General features: G+C 50.1%; 1 protein-coding gene across 2 annotated transcripts in view; it reads right to left on the bottom strand.

Annotated features, from left to right (window-relative positions):
- Positions 1–25,540, bottom strand: part of gnl1 (guanine nucleotide binding protein-like 1) — an 83,603-nt gene that overhangs the window by 17,153 nt on the left and 40,910 nt on the right. For both annotated transcript variants that reach the window (XM_072475340.1, XM_072475339.1), the window contains exons 4-7: positions 16,081–16,232; positions 15,608–15,679; positions 14,331–14,538; positions 13,365–13,460 (exon numbers count right to left, since the gene is read on the bottom strand). In XM_072475340.1, the coding sequence (XP_072331441.1) occupies positions 13,365–13,460; positions 14,331–14,538; positions 15,608–15,679; positions 16,081–16,232 (528 nt within the window). The remainder of the gene's footprint in view (positions 1–13,364; positions 13,461–14,330; positions 14,539–15,607; positions 15,680–16,080; positions 16,233–25,540) is intronic.

Genomic DNA, 25,540 nt, shown 5'->3' with positions numbered 1-25,540 from the left:
TTTGGATCGGCTGGAAATTCCCAAGGTGGAAGAGCAGGAAAGGATGGGATTGGGAGCACAGATCACGGTAGAAGAAGTGGTGAAAGGAATTAGGAACATGCAGACGGGAAAGGCCCCGGGACCGGACGGATTCCCAGTTGAATTTTACAGAAAATATTTGGACTTGCTCGCCCCGCTACTGACGAGGACCTTCAACGAGGCAAAGGAAAGGGGACAACTGCCCCCGACTATGTCAGAAGCAACGATATCGCTTCTTTTAAAGAAGGAAAAGGATCCGCTACAATGCGGGTCCTACAGACCAATCTCCCTCCTCAATGTAGATGCCAAGGTCTTGGCCAAGGTAATGGCAATGAGAATAGAGGAATGTGTCCCGGGGGTGGTTCATGAAGACCAAACTGGGTTTGTGAAGGGGAGACAGCTGAACACGAACATACGGAGGTTGTTAGGCGTAATGATGATGGCCCCACCAGAGGGTGAAACGGAGATAGTAGTGGCGATGGATGCCGAGAAAGCATTTGATAGAGTGGAGTGGGATTATCTGTGGGAGGTGTTGAGGAGATTTGGGTTCGGAGAGGGGTATGTTAGATGGGTGCAGCTGTTGTATAGGGCCCCAGTGGCGAGTGTGGTCACGAATGGACGGGGATCGGCATATTTTCGGCTCCACAGAGGGACAAGGCAGGGATGTCCTCTGTCCCCATTACTGTTTGCACTGGCGATTGAGCCCCTGGCGATAGCGCTGAGAGGTTCCAAGGGATGGAGGGGAATACTTAGGGGAGGAGAAGAACACCGGGTATCTTTATATGCGGATGATCTGCTACTATATGTGGCGGATCCAGCGGAGGGGATGCCAGAAATAATGCGGATACTTGGGGAGTTTGGGGATTTTTCAGGGTATAAATTGAACATGGGAAAGAGTGAGCTGTTTGTGGTGCATCCAGGGGAGCAGAGTAGAGAAATAGAAGACCTACCGTTGAGGAAGGTAACAAGAGACTTTCGTTACCTGGGGATCCAGATAGCTAAGAATTGGGGCACATTGCACAGGCTAAATTTGACGCGGTTGGTGGAACAGATGGAGGAAGATTTCAAGAGATGGGACATGGTAGCATTGTCAATGGCAGGGAGGGTGCAGGCAGTTAAGATGGTGGTCCTCCCGAGATTCCTTTTTGTGTTTCAGTGTCTCCCGGTGGTGATCACGAAGGCTTTTTTCAAAAGGATAGAAAAGAGTATTATGGGTTTTGTTTGGGCCGGGAAGACTCCGAGAGTGAGGAAGGGATTCTTACAGCGTAGTAGGGATAGGGGGGGGCTGGCACTACCGAGCCTAAGTGAGTATTATTGGGCCGCTAATATTTCAATGGTGAGTAAGTGGATGGGAGAGGAGGAAGGAGCGGCGTGGAAGAGATTAGAGAGGGCGTCCTGTAGGGGGACCAGCCTGCAGGCTATGGTGACAGCCCCATTGCCGTTCTCACCAAGGAACTATACCACGAGTCCGGTGGTGGTAGCTACACTGAAGATTTGGGGACAGTGGAGACGACATAGGGGAAAGACCGGAGCACTGGGGGGGTCCCCGATAAGAAACAACCATAGGTTTGCCCCGGGGGGAATGGATGGGGGATATGGAATGTGGCAAAGAGCAGGTATAACGCAATTGAAAGATCTATTTGTGGATGGGAAGTTTGCGAGTCTGGGAGCGCTGACCGAGAAATATGGGTTGCCCCAAGGGAATGCATTCAGGTACATGCAATTGAGGGCTTTTGCGAGGCAGCAGGTGAGGGAATTCCCGCAGCTCCCGACACAAGAGGTGCAGGACAGAGTCATCTCAAAGAAATGGGTGGGGGACGGTAAGGTGTCGGATATATATAGGGAATTGAGAGACGAAGGGGAGACTATGATGGACGAACTAAAAGGGAAATGGGAAGAGGAGCTAGGGGAGGAGATTGAGGAGGGGATGTGGGCAGATGCCCTAAACAGGGTAAACTCGTCGTCCTCGTGCGCCAGGCTAAGCCTGATTCAGTTTAAGGTATTACACAGGGCACATATGACTGGAACACGGCTCAGTAAATTTTTTGGGGTGGAGGATAGGTGTGCGAGGTGCTCGAGAAGCCCAGCGAATCATACCCATATGTTTTGGTCATGCCCGGCACTACAGGGGTTTTGGATGGGGGTGACAAAGGTGCTTTCGAAAGTAGTAGGAGTCCGGGTCGAACCAAGCTGGGGGTTGGCTATATTTGGGGTTGCACAAGAGCCGGGAGTGCAGGAGGCGAAAGAGGCCGATGTTCTGGCCTTTGCGTCCCTAGTAGCCCGGCGCAGAATATTGCTAATGTGGAAAGAAGCCAAGCCCCCGGGGGTGGAGACCTGGATAAATGATATGGCGGGGTTCATAAAGTTAGAGCGGATTAAGTTCGTCCTAAGGGGGTCGGCTCAAGGGTTTACAAGGCGGTGGCAACCGTTCGTCGAATATCTTGCGGAAAGATAGATAGGGGAGAACAAAGAAGGCAGCAGCAGCAGCCCAGAACTTGGGGGGTGGGGGGTGGGGGGTGGGGGGGGGGGGGGGGGGGGGGGGGGGGGGGTGGCCTGAGACAAGGCAGTTGCCAATTAGGGCTAGTTTTTATTTTTGTTATTTAATATTTATTTATTTGTTGTTGTTTTCTTTTGTTCTTGTTTAAATAAAAAAGGTCATTATTATCTGTATTGTTATAATGTTGTGTAAAGGATGCACAATGTACTGTGTTGGTTGACCAAAAATTTTCAATAAAATATTATTTAAAAAAAAAAAAAAAGAAAAGTACTTGGAACTCAATGATAATGGGGAGGTCCAGGTGGGAGTGGTCTGGGAGGCGTTGAAGGCGGTGGTTAGAGGGGAGCTGATATCAATAAGGGCACATAAAGGGAAGCAGGAGAGTAAGGAACGGGAGCGGTTGCTGCAAGAACTTTTGAGGGTGGACAGACAATATGCGGAAGCACCGGAGGAGGGACTGTACAGGGAAAGGCAAAGGCTACATGTAGAATTTGACTTGCTGACTACAGGCACTGCAGAGGCACAATGGAGGAAGGCACAGGGTGTACAGTACGAATATGGGGAGAAGGCGAGCAGGTTGCTGGCACACCAATTGAGGAAAAGGGGAGCAGCGAGGGAAATAGGGGGAGTGAGGGATGAGCAGAGTAGAGAAATAGAGGACCTACCGTTGAGGAAGGTAACAAGGGACTTTCGTTACCTGGGGATCCAGATAGCTAAGAATTGGGGCACATTGCATAGGTTAAATTTAACGCGGTTGGTGGAACAGATGGTGGAGGATTTCAAGAGATGGGATATGGTATCCCTGTCAATGGCAGGGAGGGTGCAGGCGGTTAAGATGGTGGTCCTCCCGAGATTCCTCTTTGTGTTTCAGTGCCTCCCGGTGGTGATTACGAAGGCTTTTTTTAAAAGGATTGAAAAGAGCATCATGGGTTTTGTGTGGGCCGGGAAGACCCCGAGAGTGAGGAAGGGATTCTTACAGCGTAGCAGGGATAGGGGGGGGGCTGGCACTACCAAGCCTAAGTGAGTATTATTGGGCCGCTAATATTTCAATGGTGAGTAAGTGGATGGGAGAGGAGGAGGGAGCGGCGTGGAAGAGATTAGAGAGGGCGTCCTGTAGAGGGACTAGCCTACAGGCTATGGTGACAGCCCCATTGCCGTTCTCACCGAGGAACTACACCACAAGCCCGGTGGTGGTGGCTACACTGAAGATTTGGGGACAGTGGAGACGGCATAGGGGAAAGACTGGAGCCTTGGGGGGGTCCCCGATAAGAAACAACCATAGGTTTGCCCCGGGGGGAATGGATGGGGGATATGGAATGTGGCAAAGAGCAGGAATAACGCAACTGAAAGATCTGTTTGTGGATGGGAAGTTCGCGAGTCTGGGAGCGCTGACAGAGAAATATGGGTTGCCCCAAGGGAATGCATTCAGGTATATGCAACTGAGGGCTTTTGCGAGGCAACAGGTGAGGGAATTCCCGCAGCTCCCGACACAAGAGGTGCAGGACAGAGTGATCTCAAAGACATGGGTGGGGGATGGTAAGGTGTCAGATATATATAGGGAAATGAGGGACGAAGGGGAGACTATGGTAGATGAACTAAAAGGGAAATGGGAAGAAGAGCTGGGGGAGGAGATCGAGGAGGGGCTGTGGGCAGATGCCCTAAGCAGGGTAAACTAGTCGTCCTCGTGTGCCAGGCTAAGCCTGATTCAGTTTAAGGTATTACACAGGGCACATATGACTGGAGCACGGCTCAGTAAATTTTTTGGGGTGGAGGATAGGTGTGCGAGGTGCTCGAGAAGCCCAGCGAATCATACCCATATGTTTTGGTCATGCCCATCACTACAGGGGTTTTGGATGGGGGTGACAAAGGTGCTTTCAAAAGTAGTTGGAGTCCGGGTCGAACCAAGCTGGGGGTTGGCTATATTTGAGGTTGCACAAGAGCCGGGAGTGCAGGAGGCGAGAGAGGCCGATGTTTTGGCCTTTGCGTCCCTAGTAGCCCGGCGCAGGATATTGCTAATGTGGAAAGAAGCCAAGCCCCCGGGGGTGGAGACCTGGATAAATGACATGGCGGGGTTTATAAAGCTAGAGCGGATTAAGTTCGTCCTAAGGGGGTCGGCTCAAGGGTTCACCAGGCGGTGGCAACCGTTCGTCGAATACCTCGCAGAAAGATAGACGGAATGGGAAAAAGAAGGAAGCAGCAGCAGCCCAGGATCTGGGGGGGGGGGGGGGGGGGGGAGGAACCAGAAGGACTCTCAGGGTTGTTAATATATACTGTATAGTATGTATAGGTCGTTGCTACAGATAATTATATATTGGACTGTTAAATTATATTTTTGGAGAGTGTTACTTGTGACAAGGCAGTTGCCAATTAGGGCTAGTTTTTATTTTTGTTATTTATTATTTATTCATTTTTTTATTTTTTTTTTGTTTATAAAATAGGTCATTGTTATTTGTGTTGTTATAATATTGTGTAAAGGATGCACAATGTACTGTGTTGGTTGACCAAAAATTTTCAATAAAATATTTAATTTAAAAAAAAGGAACTGGAGAAACATCTGCAAAGTGTCATGTGAGTGTCTCTTTAAGAAAGGTTTGGTCTGACCACATAGCTTGAGGGATGTCATGTGTGGGTGGAGCTGGGCTATGGCTGTCAGGTGAGAGGGGGATTAGTGTTTTGGTTCCTTTTACAGTTTGTTGGTTTGGACTGTAGCAGGGAAGCAGTGTTTCCCTGTTTTCGGTTTTCATTTTAAAGCTGTTCCAGGGAACTGAAAGCACAATGGGTGTGGCAACCTGCCTTGGTAACGTTAAAGATAGAGTTGCTTTCCGGAAGGAGTTTTGAATCTGCTGGTTGGAGGCTGGATCTCAGGGAAAGGACCAGTCCCATTCAAGTGCTGGGCCATGCCCTTGAAAGGGGTTTTGGTTTATTGGATTTTGTTATTGAATTGGAACAGCTACTGAGGGAGATTCATTAAGTGTTATATACACAGATTACTGTAGCTGTTCTGTTTTCTTCATGTTTGTAATGAACAACAAATTCTTGCTGTGTTTTATATATGTTGATTACATTCTTATAATAAACTTGTTTTGATAAAAGCGCCTAGGAAGTCCGCTGAATCACACCTGAAGTCAAGGCTCTTGTGCTCGTCTGAGCCAAATTCAACGTAAAAGTTATAGGTCAGGTGAACTTCATAATACACTGAGTATCTGAGCCCTGGCCCAAAACAAAAGGGAAACTGAATCAATGGGACAGAGCAGGATCCACCAAAGGGACAGTGGGACTCACATTAAAGAAAAACGAAGGGAGAAGGGATATATGAACTAGGAGCAAAAGTAGGTCACGCAGTCCCTCGAGCCTGCTCCACCATTTAATAAGATCATGGTTTTTCTGATTGTAACCTCAATCCCACATTCCTGCCTTTCACCCGATAACCTTTCACCCCCTCGATGATCAAGAATTCAGCCAGCTCTACCTCAAATCTTCAGCGATTCTGCTTCCAGGGTCTTTTGAGGAATAGTTCCAAAGGCTCACGGCCCTCCAGCACGAAAGTCTCCTCAGCTCTGTCTTAAACGAGTGACCCCCTCAATTTTAAACAGTGACCACTAGTTCTAGACTCTCCGACAAGAGGAAACATCCTCTCCGCATCCACCCGGTCAATGCCCCCCAGGATCTTAAAGGTTTGGATCAAGTCACCTCTCGCTCGTCTGAATTCTCGTGGATACAATCCTAACCTCTCCACTCTTTCCTCGTAAGACAACCAGCCCATTCCAGCTATTAAGTCTAATAAACCTTCTCTGAACTGCTTCCAATGCATTTCCTTAAATAAGGAGACCAATACTGGGCACGATACACCAGATGTGGTCTCACATCGGTACAACTGGAGCACAACATCCCTGCTTTTGTACTGAATTCCCCTCACAATAAACTATAATATTCTATTAGGGAGAGCGAGGAGCAGCAGTTACCAAGGACCAGGAAGGAGAACAAAAAGCCAGCATCGGTGAAAGAGACAAGACGTTAAAGGGGGATTTTGGACTTCCGGGTGCGGCGATGACCAGCTAAGTCGCACGTTTCGGCACCTCCCGTTTTAATGGACTTTTGGGCTCTTATCGGGAGCCCCAACGGCAATTTTCGAAGGCTAAACCCACTGTGAGGCGACATAGAAGGGAGTCTCCACGGATGTGAATGGACAGAAGAGATAATAGTGGCCAGATTGCCGAGGATCCTCTGGAGCAGCGGCAAAGAAGAGAAGTGAGAAGCAAGATGGCGGCGGAGGGAGGCCAGTTGGTATGGGGCCTGGAACAGCAGGAGTTCCTCCGGCGATGTGTGGAGGAGCTCAAGAAGGAGGTGCTGGCGCTGATGCTCCAGGCGATTGAGGGGTTAAAGGAGGCGCAGAAGACCCAAGCGATGGAGCTCTGTGGAGTGAAGGCAAAAGCTGCCGAAAATGAGGACGAGATACAGGGCTTGGTGGTGAAGACGGAGACGCACGAGGCACTACATAAGAGGTGTATGGGGAGACTGGAAGCCCTGGAAAATAGCTCGAGGAGGAAGAACTTAAGAATCTTGGGTCTTCCCGAAGGGGCAGAGGGAGCCGACGTTGGGGCGTATGTAAGCACGATGCTCCATACCTTAATGGGAGCTGAGGCCCCGACGGGCCCCCTGAAAGTGGAGGGAGCGTATAGAGTCCTCGTGAGAAGACCAAAGGCAGGAGAAATACCTCGAGCAATAGTGGTGAGGTTCCACCGCTACAAGGACAGGGAGATGGTCCTGAGATGGGCGAAAAAGACACGGAGCAGCAGGTGGGAGAACGCGGTGATCCGCGTGTATCAGGATTGGAGTGCGGAGGTGGCGAGAAGGAGGGCGAGTTTCAATCGGGCCAAGGCGGTGCTCCACAAGAGGAAAGTGAAGTTCGGAATGTCGCAACCAGCAAGACTGTGGGTTACACACCAGGGTAAACACCACTACTTCGAGACGGCAGAAGAGGCGTGGACATTTATTGAAGAGGAGAAGTTGGACTAGATTGGACAAAGAGTGTTTGAAATGAAGTAGTGAGGTGGTGGTAAGGGACTGTGAATCAGATGGGGGAAAATGTTCTTTCCCCTCGAAGGGGGGGGGGGAACATGAAGAAATGTGGGCGCCGGTGGGGAAGGGTAGGGGGAAGGAGAGAGGGAGCTGCACCATCAGGGGCGGGGCCAAGAGGGAAGCGCGAGCTTTATTCCCGCGCTATGGAAATTGTGGCGGGAAAAGGGGGCACAGGAAGGAGGGGGCCTCACATAATGGGAGGCTAAGGATAAACGGGGGAAGCCGAGGTCAGCCAGAGTTTGCAGACTTCCGGAAGCAATATGGGGGGAGCAACTAAGCTAGAGAGGGATGGGGGGGGGGGGTTTAACTGGGTTGCTGCTGCTAAGGGGAAGGGGGAGCTGTTACGGGATGGGATGGGAGGGATGGGAGGGCGCCGTCGGGGGGATAAGCGGGAGCGTGGGAACCGGGTGAGGTGCTGGTCTAAAAAAGGGGATGGCTAGTCGACGAGGGGGGGGGGGGGGGGGGGGGGGGGGGGAGGGGGGGGGGGGTAAAGAGCCCCCCAACCCGGTTGATCACGGTTGAACGGGCCGATTAAGAGGGCAAGGGTACTTGCGCACCTAAAGAAGCTAAAGGCAGACGTGGTCATGCTTCAGGAGGCTCACCTGAAACTGGCGGATCAGGTCAGATTAAGAAAAGGATGGGTGGGACAGATATTCCACTCGGGCTTGGATGCGAAAAATAGAGGGGTGGCAATACTGGTGGGGAAACGGGTATTGTTTGAGGCGAAGACCATAGTGGCGGACAGTGGGGGTAGATACGTGATGGTGAGTGGCAGATTGCAAGGTGAGGCGGTGGTGCTGGTGAATGTATATGCCCCGAACTGGGATGACGTGAACTTTATGAAGCGTATGTTGGGGCGCATCCCGGACCTGGAGGTGGGAAAGTTGGTAATGGGGGGGGACTTCAACACGGTGCTGGACCCAGGGCTGGACCGGTCCAGATCTAGGACCGGGAGGAGGCCGGCAGCGGCCAAGGTGCTTAAGGGCTTTATGGAGCAGATGGGAGGAGTGGATCCCTGGAGATTTACTAGGCCAAGGAGTAAAGAGTTTTCCTTCTTCTCCCATGTCCACAAAGTGTACTCTCGGATAGACTTCTTTGTCCTGGGAAGGGCGCTGATCCCGAAGGTGGCAGGAACGGAGTATTCGGCTATAGCCATTTCAGATCATGCCCCACATTGGGTAGATCTGGAAGTAGGAGAGGAAAAGGAGCAGCGCCCACTCTGGAGATTAGATATGGGACTGTTGGCGGACGAGAGGGTATGTGTAAAGGTGAGGGGATGTATTGAAAGGTACCTAGAGATTAATGATGACGGAGAGGTCCAGGTGGGAGTGGTCTGGGAGGCGCTGAAGGTGGTGGTTAGAGGGGAGCTGATCTCCATACGGGCCCATAAGGGGAAACAAGAGGGTAAAGAAAGGGAGAGATTGTTGAGGGAGATTTTGAGGGTGGATAGGCAATATGCAGAGGCTCCAGATGAAGGGCTATACAGGGAAAGACTGAGATTGCACACGGACTTTGACTTGTTGACCACGGGTAAGGGGGAGGCACAATGGAGGAAGGCACAGGGAGTGCAGTATGAATATGGAGAGAAGGCGAGCCGGCTGCTGGCCCAACAACTTAGGAAGAGGGGGGCGGCGAGAGAGATCGGAGGGGTTAGAGACGAGGAGGGAAAGATGGAACGGGGAGCGGAGAGGGTGAACGGGGTGTTTAAGGTATTTTACGAGAGGCTATATAAGGCTCAACCCCCGGAAGGGAAGGAGGGAATGATGCGTTTCCTAGACCAGCTGGAGTTCCCGAAGGTTGAGGAACAGGAGATGACAGGACTGGGAGCGCAGATTGAGGTGGAGGAGGTGGTAAAAGGAATTGGGAACATGCAGGCAGGGAAGGCCCCGGGACCGGATGGGTTCCCGGTGGAGTTCTATAGGAAATACGTGGACCTGCTGGCCCCACTTCTGACGAGAACCTTTACTGAGGCTAGGGAAAGGGGGACACTACCCCGACGATGTCGGAGGCGACGATATCGCAGATCCTGAAAAGAGACAAAGTCCCGCTGCAGTGCGGGTCATACAGGCCTATTTCCCTCTTGAACGTAGATGCCAAGCTTTTGGCCAAGGTGATGGCGACGAGGATAGAGGACTGTGCCCTGGGGTGGTGCATGATGATCAAACGGGGTATGTTAAAGGGAGGCAATTGAATGCTAATATACGGAGGCTGCTGGGGGTGATGATGACGCCCCCACCGGAGGGGGAGGCGGAGATAGTGGTGGCGATGGATGCAGAGAAAGCATTTGATAGAGTGGAGTGGGACTACCTGTGGGAAGTACTGAGGAGATTTGGATTTGGAGAGGGGTTCATTAGATGGGTTCAGCTCCTGTACAGGGCCCCGGTGGCAAGTGTGATTACAAATAGGCAACGATCTGACCACTTCCGACTTAGGGGTACAAGACAGGGATGTCCCCTGTCCCCGTTACTGTTTGCGTTGGCAATTGAGCCACTGGCCATAGCGCTGAGGGGCTCTAGGAAGTGGAGGGGGGTACTTAGAGGAGGAGAAGAGCATCGGGTGTCATTATACGCGGATGATTTGTTGTTGTATGTCGCGGACCCAGTGGAGGGGATGCCTGAGATAATGCAGACACTCAGGGAGTTTGGAGAATTTTCAGGATATAAATTGAATATGGGGAAGAGTGAACTGTTTGTGATGCACCCCGGGGAACAGGGCAGGGGAATAGACGATTTAACGTTGAGGAGGGTAACAAGGGATTTCCGGTATTTAGGGATCCAGGTGGCCAGGAACTGGGGAACCTTGCATAAGCTTAACTTGGCACGACTGGTAGAGCAGATGGAAGAGGACTTTAGGAGGTGGGACATGGCGCCCGTCTTTGGCGGGCAGGGTGCAGGCGGTTAAAATGGTGGTCCTTCCGAGGTTTCTTTTTGTGTTCCAGTGCCTCCCTGTACTGATTACAAAGGCCTTTTTTAAGAAGGTGGACAAGAGTATTATGAGCTTTGTGTGGGCTGGAAAGACCCCAAGAGTAAAGAGGTGGTTCCTGCAGCGCAGTAGGGACAGAGGGGGACTGGCACTGCCGAGTCTAAGTGATTATTATTGGGCCGCCAACGTGTCAATGATATGTAAGTGGATGAGGGAAGGGGAAGGAGTGGCGTGGAAAAGACTGGAGATGGCGTCCTGTAGGGGAACTAGTCTAAAAGCACTGGCGACGGCGCCGTTACCGTTCTCCCCGAAAAAATACACCACAAACCCAGTGGTGGTGGCAACTCTGAAAATTTGGGGGCAGTGGAGACGACATAAGGGAGTGACGGGTGCCTCAGTGTGGTCCCCGATAAGGAACAACCATAGGTTCGTCCCGGGAAGGATAGATGGGGGATTTAAATCTTGGCAGCGAGCAGGAATTGCGAAATTGAAGGACTTGTTCTTAGACGGGACATTCGCGAGTCTGGGAGCGCTGACAGAAAAATATGGGTTGCCACCAGGGAATGCATTTCGCTATATGCAAGTGAGGGCATTTGTGAGGCAACAGGTGAGGGAATTTCCGCAGCTCCCGGCGCAAGAGATCCAGGACAGTGATTTCGGGAGCATGGGTGGGTGATGGTAGGGTGTCAGATATATACAGGGAAATGAGAGACGAAGGGGAGACGATGGTAGAGGAGCTGAAGGGAAAATGGGAGGAGGAGTTGGGGAAAAAGATTGAGGGGGGGCTGTGGGCAGATGCCCTAAGTAGGGTAAACTCTTCGTCCTCGTGTGCCAGGCTCAGCCTGATACAATTCAAGGTTCTACACAGGGCGCATATGACTGGAGCAAGGCTGAGTAGATTTTTTGGAGTGGAGGATAGGTGCGGGAGATGCGTGGGAAGCCCGGCGAACCACACCCACATGTTTTGGTCCTGTCCGGTATTGCATGGGTTCTGGGTGGGTGTGGCAAAAGTGATTTCAAAGGTGGCGGGGGTCCGGGTCAAACCAGGCTGGGGGTTGGCTATATTTGGGGTTGCAGATGAGCCGGGAGTGCAGGAGGCGAGAGAGGCCGATGTTTTGGCCTTTGCGTCCCTAGTAGCCCGGCGAAGGATTCTACTTATGTGGAAAGAAGCTAAGCCCCCGGGTGTGGAGGCCTGGATCAATGACATGGCAGGGTTCATAAAATTGGAGCGGATAAAGTACGCACTAAGAAGTTCAGCTCAAGGGTTCACCAGGCGATGGCAACCGTTCCTCGACTATCTCGCAGAGCGATAAGGGAAAATAGGAAAGGTAGCAGCAGCAACCCAGGGAGGGGGGTGGGGGGGGGGGGGGCTCATTTGGGTCCTCAGGGGTTTTATGTGTGTGTTTATATATTAGTTATTTATATTAGATGTTACGAAGTTACTATTTTAGTTACTATTTCTGTTGTTTCTTATTTTGTTGTTGGCAGTTGCCGTTAGTTAGCATATTATTTATTTTAAAAAACGATCAATGTATATATTATTACAAAGTTGTAAAATGGGAAATTTTTGTTTGATCGAAAAACTTTAATAAAATATATTTATTTTAGAAAAGGGGGATATTGGTGGGAATTTTGCCTTTGAAAATAGTTTCAAGAGTGTGGTGAGGTTGGGAAGACTTCACTACTGCTTTTTCGGGTTTCGCCAGCCACGTGGAAGAGTTCCAAGCGAACCAGGGAGTGCCAACTGGTTCAGCTGGTCGAGCCTCACAGAGCAGGCAGTCCTGACTTCATTCAGGTCAGCTCAGAGATACTCGACCTCAGCCAGTGGCAGCACTGAAAACATCCAATAGACCTTTGCTCTCCAAATGGGGAAGAAACTGGGTGGGGGCTAGGAGGGTGGGAGTGTGTGTGTGCGAAAAGCTGGACTCCGCCCCGTTCAGCACAATACAGCGCCAATTTGAATTTGTTCATCTGTTCACTGTTCAGGTGAGGATATTAGCAAAGTGGTCTGCCATGTGCCCACTGGGGGTGGTGCTAAGACCAGGCACTGGCGCTCATTACTGCGGTGATTGTGGGAAACACAGCTGAGTTTTGTAATCTGACAGGACATTATTGTGTGCAATCCGGAGCACAGCGCTCAAGGAAGGGTGTCCAAGGCCCCTGCGGGGAGTTCGGTCACTTAAAACTGGGATTACTCCCCTTAGGGCAGAGATGGATAAGGGGGCGGAGGCATTCATAAAGACAGGGGACTTTGATTACAATAAACGGGTTGATAACCAGAGGCTATTACTTTAAAGTAATAGGTAAATGACGAGAAGGGGGCAGCACGGTGGTCTAGTGGTTAGCACTGCGGCCTCACGGCACCGAGGTCCCAGGTTCGATCCCGGCTCTGGGTCACTGTTCGTGTGGAGTTTGCACTTTCTCCCTGTGTTTTTGTGGGGTTTCACCCCCCACAACCCAAAAATGTGCAAGGTGAATTGGCCACGCTAAATTGGCCCTTAATTGGGAAAAATGAATTGGCTACTCTAGTTTTTATTTATTTTTTTTAAAATCAAAAAAACGAGAAGGGAACGGAGGAGAAATTTCTTCACAGTGAGATCTGGGACGAACAAACTGTAAAAGGGGACGGTGAAATCCAATTCAAACACAAGGCAACTGGGTGTTTTGCAGGGTTATGGAGGGAAAAGGCTGTGGTATGGGATGAAATGTGAAAAGAGCTAGCACGGGGGCAAGAATGGCCTCTTTTGTCTTCCTTTCCCCAACCCCCGCAAATATGTTTATGATGAAATTAATTCTATTGGATCAGAATATTTCATTCCCTTGAGCAAATATGGGTAACAAGCCTTACCTTTCCCCTGCGTGATGTTCTCGCAGGCTTTAAGGAGCTGCTTCGGCCCCACGGCCATCGTCTTGACCCGCCTCCTCCGCCTCCGCTTCTGAAAAACTAAACTCCACAACAGACAACCAGAATGAAACACACAGTTCTGTTGGTCAAGCTTTCATGACTGAAGACATGCATTTTTACACTCTGAAAAAATGTATTTAACGCTAATAAAACCTGCCATCACTTCCAGCACCTGTCACAAAGAATTTGGTGGTGATCGAGGCGGTGATGATTTAGGAATACCCCATTGGACTTTAATTCAGGACTTTGGATCCACGTCAAACAATATTTATTTTTTATGTGGTCTCCACACTGTAAATCTTTCTTTCTCTATCCCTCTTTTACTGTATGAATGCAAAAGAGGCAACACTGCAACCGCCCCTCCCCCAATGGTTTGAATATGTGCAGATAAACTTTGAACTCATCCTATCACGAGTTGGCTGTGGGATTATTAATAGGAAACTGGATCATACCAAAATGGAGGGGTTTGGAAACATGTCACTGCTTATAAAGGGAAGAAAATCAAAACGCCTTTCTGTTGACGTTTGGTGGTAGAGGATAAATTAGTACTGTTTAAATCAAGGACCCCCCCGCTTCAACTGCCTGTAACAGAAATTTATGGTCAAGACTGAGCAGCCTGTTCCCAGTGAAGGGGATTAACCCTCTCACCCACCTCTCCCCCATTCACAGTCAGACACTGGGCAGCCTGTTCCCAGTGAAGGGGATTAACCCTCTCCCCCACCTCTCACCATTCAGCCTAGTTCCAACACAGCGCAGGGTGGAAGGAGCTTGGCAGTGACCAGGTGAAGATAGTGTAGACAACTCAGGAGAGAGCTCTGTCCCTCCACAGCAATGTGGACCAAGCTAGATAAAGACTGGACACAGCTCACTCTGACTCAACACCACCATTGCGAAACCACCACTACTTACCAGCGCTCGGGTCCGTCTCACCCGGTTTCTCCTGCGGGTACGACGTGAAGCAGAGTATGTGGAGCTGAGGAAACTTCTGTTCGAAATAATGTTTCCAAGCCGCCACTAGGGAGGGTGGAGCCAGATCAATCTTATTCAGCACCAGGATAATATTCCTCTTCATTTCCCGGGTTACATAGTCATAAAGTGCCGGGGAAAAGTGAATAACCTGGAAAGGGGGGTAGGGGGGGTGGTGAGAGAGAGAGAGGAAGGAACTGGCTCAAGAAAGAAATTGGTAAGTAAAAAGGTGTACCAGGTAGAATAATCACAGCTAGCTTTTCTTAATATACTGGTGCATATGGAGGAGCATGTACACTTATGTTTATTGTGCATATTTCTGCACATATTTGTTTGTAATGTGCATTTATACGTGTCTGTATTATAAAACGTGTAGTTACCTTATTACCCACAAAACAAAAGAAAGAGGTTTAGTCGGTAGATAGTAAAATCAGTCAAGAATATACAAGATGCAACAACAGCCACCTGCCCAAGGCATTACCCAGGGGCATGATCAAACAATATCTGCCATCGAGCCACACATCAGGAGGTATCAGGACAGGTGACCCAAAAGCATGGTCAAAGAGTAACACTTTGAGAAACGTAGCTTAAAGGAAGTAGAGAAGGCAGCAAGAGGGGTTTAGGGACAGAATTCTGGAGCCCAAGGCTAAAGCACGGTTTCCAACGCTGGTGCCATGGAGATAGGGAGACAGGGGAAGGTCAGTGGACAAGAATTAGAAGAGCATGGAGGTATCGAACAGTCACCAGGGCTGGGGGATGTTACAGGAAGCCGTGGGTGGCAAGGCCACAGGGGGAATTTGAAAATAAGGATGGGAATTTTTAAAACTGATGAAAACCAGAACAGAAACCAGAGTTTGTCATTCAGTGAGCACCACGAACAAGAAACAGGTATTACGATGCAGTCTCATTGCATGGAGATCGACTCTGTGGGTTGGGGGACACCAGGACAGAACATCAATCAAGTCCAGTGTGTCAAGCCAAGCAGCCAAGACAGACACAGCAGCAGCAGCGAAGAGGAAGAGACAACCACTTGATGTGTGACAATAACACTGTCCGAGGTACGTCGCAGAGGCTAATGGGATTCCACAGAGACTAGAAGTCACTCAAGTGGCGAGTTTGTACAGAGCAGTAGCAATTACCAACATCCTACGCAAAAGCCCCTTTGATGTCCAAGCCTACTTTTCCAGGCTGAAGTCTCATGGCCCTTCCGCAGTACATACCGGGTGCCTGATGTCTGTGATCAACAGTACAATGTCGGACATCTCCAAAACTCTCCACAGCTGGCGCCAGGTCTACAGGACAGAGACAGCGAAAGAATAAATATAAAAACTACTATAAAAAATTACAGGAAATAAATAAATGACTCGTCAGTGGCAGAGTGCATTCTCTGTATGGGAGGCAAATCACAAAAAGAGTCCAGATATTCCAACTCCAGTAGTGAATAGACAAAATTAAAAGTAGTAGATAGCCACTGCACAAGCCTTCCACCCCACCCAGGTTATTGCATTACAACAGCGACTACACTCCAAGAGGGACTTTGCCTGTTGCAAAGCACTTTGCGATGCTCTGAGGTGATGAAAGACACTGATAAATGCAAGATCTTCCATTACTCAAGCTTCTTCCACATTTCTGTCGCTTCCTACCCTCGTAACTACCGTCTTGATGACATATCCGCAACGCTCATGCTCCTCACCTCCAGGTTGTGCTCAAAGTAACTGAGCTTCACAGGATCGAACGTGCTGTAAATCTTCTCCAAGTATTCACGGAACGCCTTCTCCTCCTGCACCAGAAGCTGCTCCTTCGTCATTGTGTAGTTCCAAGGAGATCGTTTTGGAAAATCCAACACTGGGCACGAGAGGCAAACACACACACAAACAGAAGAAAAAAAAAAAGAATCAAATCATTGAAAAGCACACAGCTTATGAAAAGCACAGGGGCAGCATACAGCAGCTGGACTACACCTGGCTGTGAAGACCCTGCAGCGCAGAAGGGACACTGGTTGGGCTCCTCTGGTGAGTCACCACCCAGTGAGAATCTTTTCTTTTAAATTTAGAGTACCCAATTATTTATTTTCCAATTAAGGGGAAATTGAATGTGGCCAATCCACCTAACCTGCAAATCTTCCTGTGCCCTGCAGGCTACACCAAGCAATGGGGATTCACTGGAGTTGAACAGGAGAGTTCTACTGAACCTTTGTTGGACCACACATACTCCGAACAGTAATGCCCACAGAAGAATCCATAGAATTCCTACAGTGCAGAAGGGGGCCATTCAGCCCATCAAGTCTGCACTGAAAGTCTCAAAGAACACCCTACCAATGCCCTCCTCCACCCCATCCCTGCAACCCCACCTAACCTAGACATCTTTGAACTGTGGGAGGAAGCTGGAGCACCCAGAGGAAACCCACCCAGACACGGGGAGAACGTGCAAAATCCGCAGTGTCACCCAAGGCCAGAATCGAACCCTGGTGTTGAGAGACAACACTGGGAACCACTGCACCGCCCATATTATTATAATTTCCGAATCATGATGATGTAGGGGCACTGGAGAAAATGCATAAACAATTCACGTGGATGTTACTAGTTAATAATAATAATCTTTATTGTCACAGCAGGCTTACATTAACACTGCAATGAAGTTACTGTGAAAAGCCCCAAGTCGCCACACTCCGGCGCCTGTTCGGGTACACGGAGAATTCAGAATGTCCAATTCACCTAACAAGCACATCTTTTGGGACTTACGGGAGGAAGCCGGAGCACCCGGAGGAAACCCACGCAGACACGGGGAGAACGTGCAGACTCCACACAGACAGTGACCCAAGCCGGGAATCAAACCTGGGACCTTGGCGTTGTGAAGCCAGAGTGTTAACCTACTAGGAGAGGATACATGTCATCAGGAATGGTTGGGCACGTTAAGCTTTTTCTGGAGTGGACTTAAGGGGGCGACCAAGTAAAGACTATTGTAACAATCAAGATTTTCAATAGGATACAAGAACAGGGGCTGATAAACACTAGGTACCATAAATAAAAGAGTCACTAATAAATCCGATCAGGAATTCAGGACAACTGCTTTACTTAAAGGATGTCAATTGCATTATCTCAGAGTATTTGAGGTGAAAAGCATAGCTCAAGAGGTCTGCAGCTCCCTGGGGGACTGTGAGACGGCAAAGCCTGGGAGATCCTTGCTCAGAAGAAGCCTAATTGAAGGAACCTCCGAATTGAAGTACCGCAATTCTTCAAGGACACCAGACGGCAAGAGGAGTCCCAAGAAAAGGAGCCGGAGAAAGGAATACCAGCGATCTAGAGTCCAAGGACCGACCCCACCGCCCAGAAACACCTGCCAAGTTTGCGGTCAAAGATGCAGCTCTTGGTTCCGGGTGCGGCGATGACCAGCTGAGTCGCACGTTTCGGCAGCTCCCTGTGAAACGGACTTTTGGGCTCTTGATAGGAGCCCCAACGGCAATTTTGACGGCTAAAAACACTGTGCGGTAAACCAGAAGGGAATCCCCCCTGGATACGGATGGAAAAAGGAGGAGAGAGTGGCCAGATTGCAGTGGATCCTTTAGAACAGCGGCAAGGAAGGCAAGCAAAAACCAAGATGGCGTCGGAAGGTGGCAGTTTAACATGGGGCCCTGAACAACAAGAGTTCTTGAAATGCTGTGTGGAAGAGATCAAAAAGGAAATGAAGAAAGAGCTGTTGGCCCCGATACTACAGGCGATCGAAGGGCTAAAGGAGGAACAAAAGACCCAGGAGCGGGAGCTTCGGGTCGTGAAGGCAAAGGCAGCCGAGAATGAGGACGATATACAGGGCCTGGTGGTGAAGATGGAGACGCAGGAGGCACATCAGAAACGATGTGTGGAAAGGTTGGAGGCACTGGAAAACAACGCAAGGAGGAACAACCTGAGGATTCTTGGTCTTCCTGAAGGTGTGGAGGGAGCGGACGTCGGGGCATATGTGAGCACGATGCTGCACTCGTTAATGGGAGCGGAGGCCCCGGCGGGTCCGTTGGAGGTGGAGGGAGCATACCGAGTGATGGCGCGAGGACCGAGAGCAGGAGAAATTCCCAGAGCCATAGTGGTGAGATTCCTCCGTTTTAAGGATAGAGAAATGGTCCTTAGATGGGCGAAGAAAACTCGGAGCAGTAAATGGGAGAACGCGGTGATCCGCGTTTATCAAGACTGGAGTGCGGAGGTGGCGAGAAGGAGGGCGAGCTTTAATCGGGCCAAGGCGGTGCTTCATAAAAAGAAGATAAAATTTGGAATGCTGCAACCGGCAAGACTGTGGGTCACATATCGAGGGAGGCACCACTACTTTGAGACGGCGGATGAAGCGTGGACTTTTATTGTGGAAGAAAAACTGGAATGAGCGGGTTATTAAAAAGAACGTTCGAACAAAGTGGTGGGGCGAATGTGGGGGGCAAAGAGGGGTTTTATGTACTAATCCTGCGATGTGGTAACTTTTCTCTCTCCCACAGGTGGTGATGGGGGGAGGAGGGGAGGTGGAGGAGATGGGGCGTTGGCCATTGGGGGCGGGGCCAAGGGAGAAGCGCGGGCTTGGTTCCCGCGCTATGATAATCATGGCGGGAATAGAGAAGCAGGAAGGAGGGGGCGTCGCACGGTGCGAGCCGAGGTCACGGGGGGAAGCCGAGGTCAGCCAGAGTTTGCTGACTTCTGGGAGCAACATGGGGGGAGTAATTACGCTAGCGGGCGATCTAGCGGGGGGGGGTGGGAGGGGGGAATTACTGGGTTGCTGCTGCTGGGGATAGGGGGGAGCTGGTATGGGAGAGGATGGGCGGGGGGGCACCGCCTGGGGGAGATACAGCTGCGTGGGAACCGGGTGAGGAGCTGGAAAAAGGTGATGGCTAATCGACAAGGGGGGGGGGGGTAGGAAGCCCCCCAACTCGGCTGATCACGTGGAACGTGAGAGGGCTGAACGGGCCGATAAAGAGGGCACGAGTACTCGCACACCTTAAGAAACTTAAGGCAGATGTGGTTATGTTACAGGAAACGCACCTGAAACTGATAGACCAGGTTAGGCTACGCAAAGGATGGGTGGGGCAGGTGTTCCATTCGGGGCTAGATGCGAAAAAAAGGGGGGTGGCTATATTAGTGGGGAAGCGGGTAATGTTCGAGGCAAAGACTATAGCGGCGGATAACGGGGGCAGATACGTGATGGTGAGTGGCAAACTACAGGGGGAGACGGTGGTTTTGGTAAACGTATATGCCCCGAACTGGGATGATGCCAATTTTATGAGGCGGATGCTAGGACGCATTCCGGACCTAGAGATGGGAAAGCTGATAATGGGGGGAGATTTTAATACGGTGTTGGAACCAGGGCTGGATAGGTCGAAGTCCAGGACTGGAAGGAGGCCGGCAGCAGCCAAGGTACTTAAAGATTTTATGGAGCAGATGGGAGGTGTAGACCCGTGGAGATTTAGCAGACCTAGGAGTAAGGAGTTCTCGGTTTTCTCCTATGTCCATAAAGTCGACTCGCGATTAGACTTTTTTGTGCTGGGTAGGGCATTGATCCCGAAGGTGAGGGGAACGGAGTATACGGCTATAGCCATTTCGGATCACGCTCCACACTGGGTGGACTTGGAGATAGGGGAGGAAACAGGAGGGCGCCCACCCTGGAGAATGGACATGGGACTAATGGCAGATGAGGGGGTGTGTCTAAGGGTGAGGGGGTGCATTGAAAAGTACTTGGAACTCAATGATAATGGGGAGGTCCAGGTGGGAGTGGTCTGGGAGGCGTTGAAGGCGGTGGTTAGAGGGGAGCTGATATCTATAAGGGCACATAAAGGGAAGCAGGAGAGTAAGGAACGGGAGCGGTTGCTGCAAGAACTTTTGAGGGTGGACAGACAATATGTGGAAGCACCGGAGGAGGGACTGTACAGGGAAAGGCAAAGGCTACATGTAGAATTTGACTTGCTGACTACAGGCACTGCAGAGGCACAATGGAGGAAGGCACAGGGTGTACAGTACGAATATGGGGAGAAGGCGAGCAGGTTGCTGGCACACCAATTGAGGAAAAGGGGAGCAGCGAGGGAAATAGGGGGAGTGAGGGATGAGGAAGGAGAGATGGAGCGGGGAGCGGAGAGAGGGAATGGAGTGTTCAAGACATTTTATAAAAAATTATATGAAGCTCAACCCCCGGATGGGAGGGAGAGAATGATGGGCTTCTTGGATCGGCTGGAATTTCCCAAGGTGGAAGAGCAGGAAAGGGTGGGACTGGGAGCACAGATCGAGGTAGAAGAAGTGGTGAAAGGAATTAGGAGCATGCAGGCGGGAAAGGCCCCGGGACCAGATGGATTCCCAGTCGAATTCTGTAGAAAATATGTGGACTTGCTCGCCCCGGTACTGACGAGGACCTTTAATGAGGCAAAGGAAAGGGGACAACTGCCCCCGACTATGTCTGAAGCAACGATATCGCTTCTCTTAAAGAAGGAAAAGGACCCGCTACAATGCGGGTCCTATAGACCTATTTCCCTCCTAAATGTAGATGCCAAGGTCCTGGCCAAGGTAATGGCAATGAGAATAGAGGAATGTGTCCCGGGGGTGGTCCACGAGGACCAAACTGGGTTTGTGAAGGGGAGACAGCTGAACACGAATATACGGAGGTTGTTAGGGGTAATGATGATGGCCCCACCAGAGGGAGAAACGGAGATAGTAGTGGCGATGGATGCCGAGAAAGCATTTGATAGAGTGGAGTGGGATTATTTGTGGGAGGTGTTGAGGAGATTTGGTTTTGGAGAGGGGTATGTTAGATGGGTGCAGCTGTTGTATAGGGCCCCAGTGGCGAGCGTGGTCACGAATGGACGGGGATCTGCATATTTTCGGCTCCATAGAGGGACAAGGCAGGGATGCCCTCTGTCCCCATTATTGTTTGCACTGGCGATTGAGCCCCTGGCGATAGCGTCGAGGGGTTCCAAGAAGTGGAGGGGAGTACTTAGGGGAGGAGAAGAGCACCGGGTATCTTTCTATGCGGACGATTTGCTACTATACGTGGCGGACCCGGCGGAGGGGATGCCAGAAATAATGCGGATACTTGGGGAGTTTGGGGATTTTTCAGGGTATAAATTGAACATGGGGAAAAGTGAGTTGTTTGTGGTGCATCCAGGGGAGCAGAGTAGAGAAATAGAGGACCTACCGTTGAGGAAGGTAACAAGGGACTTTCGTTACCTGGAGATCCAGATAGCTAAGAATTGGGGCACATTGCATAGGTTAAATTTAACGCGGTTGGTGGAACAGATGGAGGAGGATTTCAAGAGATGGGATATGGTATCCCTGTCAATGGCAGGGAGGGTGCAGGCGGTTAAGATGGTGGTCCTCCCGAGATTCCTCTTTGTGTTTCAGTGCCTCCCGGTGGTGATCACGAAGGCTTTTTTTAAAAGGATTGAAAAGAGCATCGTGGGTTTTGTGTGGGCCGGGAAGACCCCGAGAGTGAGGAAGGGATTCTTACAGCGTAGCAGGGATAGGGGGGGCTGGCACTACCGAGCCTAAGTGAGTATTATTGGGCCGCTAATATTTCAATGGTGAGTAAGTGGATGGGAGAGGAGGAGGGAGCGGCGTGGAAGAGATTAGAGAGGGCGTCCTGTAGGGGGACTAGCCTACAGGCTATGGTGACAGCCCCATTGCCGTTCTCACCGAGGAACTACATCACAAGCCCGGTGGTGGTGGCTACACTGATGATTTGGGGACAGTGGAGACGGCATAGGGGAAAGACTGGAGCCTTGGGGGGGTCCCCGATAAGAAACAACCATAGGTTTGCCCCGGGGGAATGGATGGGGGATATGGAATGTGGCAAAGAGCAGGAATAATGCAACTGAAAGATCTGTTTGTGGATGGGAAGTTCGCGAGTCTGGGAGCGCTGACCGAGAAATATGGGTTGCCCCAAGGGAATGCATTCAGGTATATGCAACTGAGGGCTTTTGCGAGGCAACAGGTGAGGGAATTCCCGCAGCTCCCGACACAAGAGGTGCAGGACAGAGTGATCTCAAAGACATGGGTGGGGGATGGTAAGGTGTCAGATATATATATAGGGAAATGAGGGACGAAGGGGAGACTATGGTAGATGAACAGGGATGGTGCAGGCGGGAGGGTTTCAGATTTTTGGATAACTGGGGCTCTTTCTGGGGAAGGTGGGACCTCTACAGACAGGATGGTCTACATCTGAACCTGAGGGGCACAAATATCCTGGGGGGGAGATTTGTTAGTGCTCTTTGGGGGGGTTTAAACTAATGCAGCAGGGGCATGGGAACCTGGATTGTAGTTTTAGGGTAAGGGAGAATGAGAGTATAGAGGTCAGGAGCACAGATTTGACGTCGCAGGAGGGGGCCAGCGTTCAGGTAGGTGGTTTGAAGTGTGTCTACTTCAATGCCAGGAGTATACGAAACAAGGTAGGGGAACTGGCAGCGTGGGTTGGTACCTGGGACTTCGATGTTGTGGCCATTTCGGAGACATGGATAGAGCAGGGACAGGAATGGATGTTGCAGGTTCCGGGGTTTAGGTGTTTTAGTAAGCTCAGAGAAGGAGGCAAAAGAGGGGGAGGTGTGGCGCTGCTAGTCAAGAGCAGTATTACGGTGGCGGAGAGGATGCTAGATGGGGACTCTTCTTCCGAGGTAGTATTGGCTGAAGTTAGAAACAGGAAAGGAGAGGTCACCCTGTTGGGAGTTTTTTATAGGCCTCCTAATAGTTCTAGGGATGTAGAGGAAAGGATGGCGAAGATGATTCTGGATATGAGCGAAAGTAACAGGGTAGTTATTATGGGAGACTTTAACTTTCCAAATATTGACTGGAAAATATATAGTTCGAGTACAATAGATGGGTCGTTTTTTGTACAGTGTGTGCAGGAGGGTTTCCTGAAACAATATGTTGACAGGCCAACAAGAGGCGAGGCCACGTTGGATTTGGTTTTGGGTAATGAACCAGGCCAGGTGTTGGATTTGGAGGTAGGAGAGCACTTTGGGGACAGTGACCACAATTCGGTGACGTTTACGTTAATGATGGAAAGGGATAAGTATACACCGCAGGGCAAGAGTTATAGCTGGGGGAAGGGCAATTATGATGCCATTAGACGTGACTTGGGGGGGGATAAGGTGGAGAAGTAGGCTGCAAGTGTTGGGCACACTGGATAAGTGGGGCTTGTTCAAGGATCAGCTACTGCGTGTTCTTGATAAGTATGTACCGGTCAGACAGGGAGGAAGGCGTCGAGCGAGGGAACCGTGGTTTACCAAGGAAGTGGAATCTCTTGTTAAGAGGAAGAAGAAGGCCTATGTGAAGATGAAGTGTGAAGTTTCGGTTGGGGCGATGGATAGTTACAAGGTAGCGAGGAAGGATCTAAAGAGAGAGCTAAGACGAGCAAGGAGGGGACATGAGAAGTATTTGGCAGGAAGGATCAAGGAAAACCCAAAAGCTTTCTATAGGTATGTCAGGAATAAGCAAATGACTAGGGAAAGAGTAGGACCAGTCAAGGACAGGGATGGGAAATTGTGTGTGGAGTCTGAAGAGATAGGCGAGATACTAAATGAATATTTTTCGTCAGTATTCACTCAGGAAAAAGATAATGTTGTGGAGGAGAATGCTGAGCCCCAGGCTAATAGAATAGATGGCATTGAGGTACGTAGGGAAGAGGTGTTGGCAATTCTGGACAGGCTGAAAATAGATAAGTCCACGGGACCTGATGGGATTTATCCTAGGATTCTATGGGAGGCCAGGGAAGAGATTGCTGGACCTTTGGCTTTGATTTTTATGTCATCATTGGCTACAGGAATAGTGCCAGAGGACTGGAGGACAGCAAATGTGGTCCCTTTGTTCAAAAAGGGGAGCAGAGACAACCCCGGCAACTATAGACCGGTGAGCCTCACGTCTGTAGTGGGTAAAGTCTTGGAGGGGATTATAAGGGACAAGATTTATAATCATCTAGATAGGAATAATATGATCAGGGATAGTCAGCATGGCTTTGTGAAGGGTAGGTCATGCCTCACAAACCTTATTGAGTTCTTTGAGAAGGTGACTGAACAGGTAGAGGGTAGAGCAGTTGATGTGGTGTATATGGATTTCAGCAAAGCGTTTGATAAGGTTCCCCACGGTAGGCTATTGCAAAAAATACGGAGGCTGGGGATTGAGGGTGATTTAGAGATGTGGATCAGAAATTGGCTAGCTGAAAGAAGACAGAGGGTGGTGGTTGATGGGAAATGTTCAGAATGGAGTACAGTCACAAGTGGAGTACCACAAGGATCTGTTCTGGGGCCGTTGCTGTTTGTCATTTTTATCAATGACCTAGAGGAAGGCGCAGAAGGGTGGGTGAGTAAATTTGCAGACGATACTAAAGTCGGTGGTGTTGTCGATAGTGTGGAAGGATGTAGCAGGTTACAGAGGGATATAGATAAGCTGCAGAGCTGGGCTGAGAGGTGGCAAATGGAGTTTAATGTAGAGAAGTGTGAGGTGATTCACTTTGGAAGGAATAACAGGAATGCGGAATATTTGGCTAATGGTAAAGTTCTTGAAAGTGTGGCTGAGCAGAGGGATCTAGGTGTCCATGTACATAGATCCCTGAAAGTTGCCACCCAGGTTGATAGGGTTGTGAAGAAGGCCTATGGAGTGTTGGCCTTTATTGGTAGAGGGATTGAGTTCCGGAGTCGGGAGGTCATGTTGCAGCTGTACAGAACTCTGGTCCGGCCGCATTTGGAGTATTGCGTACAGTTCTGGTCACCGCATTATAGGAAGGACGTGGAGGCTTTGGAGCGGGTGCAGAGGAGATTTACCAGGATGTTGCCTGGTATGGAGGGAAAATCTTATGAGGAAAGGCTGACGGACTTGAGGTTGTTTTCGTTGGAGAGAAGAAGGTTAAGAGGAGACTTAATAGAGGCATACAAAATGATCAGGGGGTTGGATAGGGTGGACAGTGAGAGCCTTCTCCCGCGGATGGATATGGCTGGCACGAGGGGACATAACTTTAAACTGAGGGGTAATAGATATAGGACAGAGGTCAGAGGTAGGTTCTTTACGCAAAGAGTAGTGAGGCCGTGGAATGCCCTACCTGCTACAGTAGTGGACTCGCCAACATTGAGGGCATTTAAAAGTTTATTGGATAAACATATGGATGATAATGGCATAGTGTAGGTTAGATGGCTTTTGTTTCGGTGCAACATC

This window comes from Scyliorhinus torazame, chromosome 14 (genome assembly GCF_047496885.1).
Source record: "Scyliorhinus torazame isolate Kashiwa2021f chromosome 14, sScyTor2.1, whole genome shotgun sequence".
NCBI classification, from domain to species: domain Eukaryota; kingdom Metazoa; phylum Chordata; class Chondrichthyes; order Carcharhiniformes; family Scyliorhinidae; genus Scyliorhinus; species Scyliorhinus torazame.
This window is presented reverse-complemented; position numbering and strand designations above follow the sequence as displayed.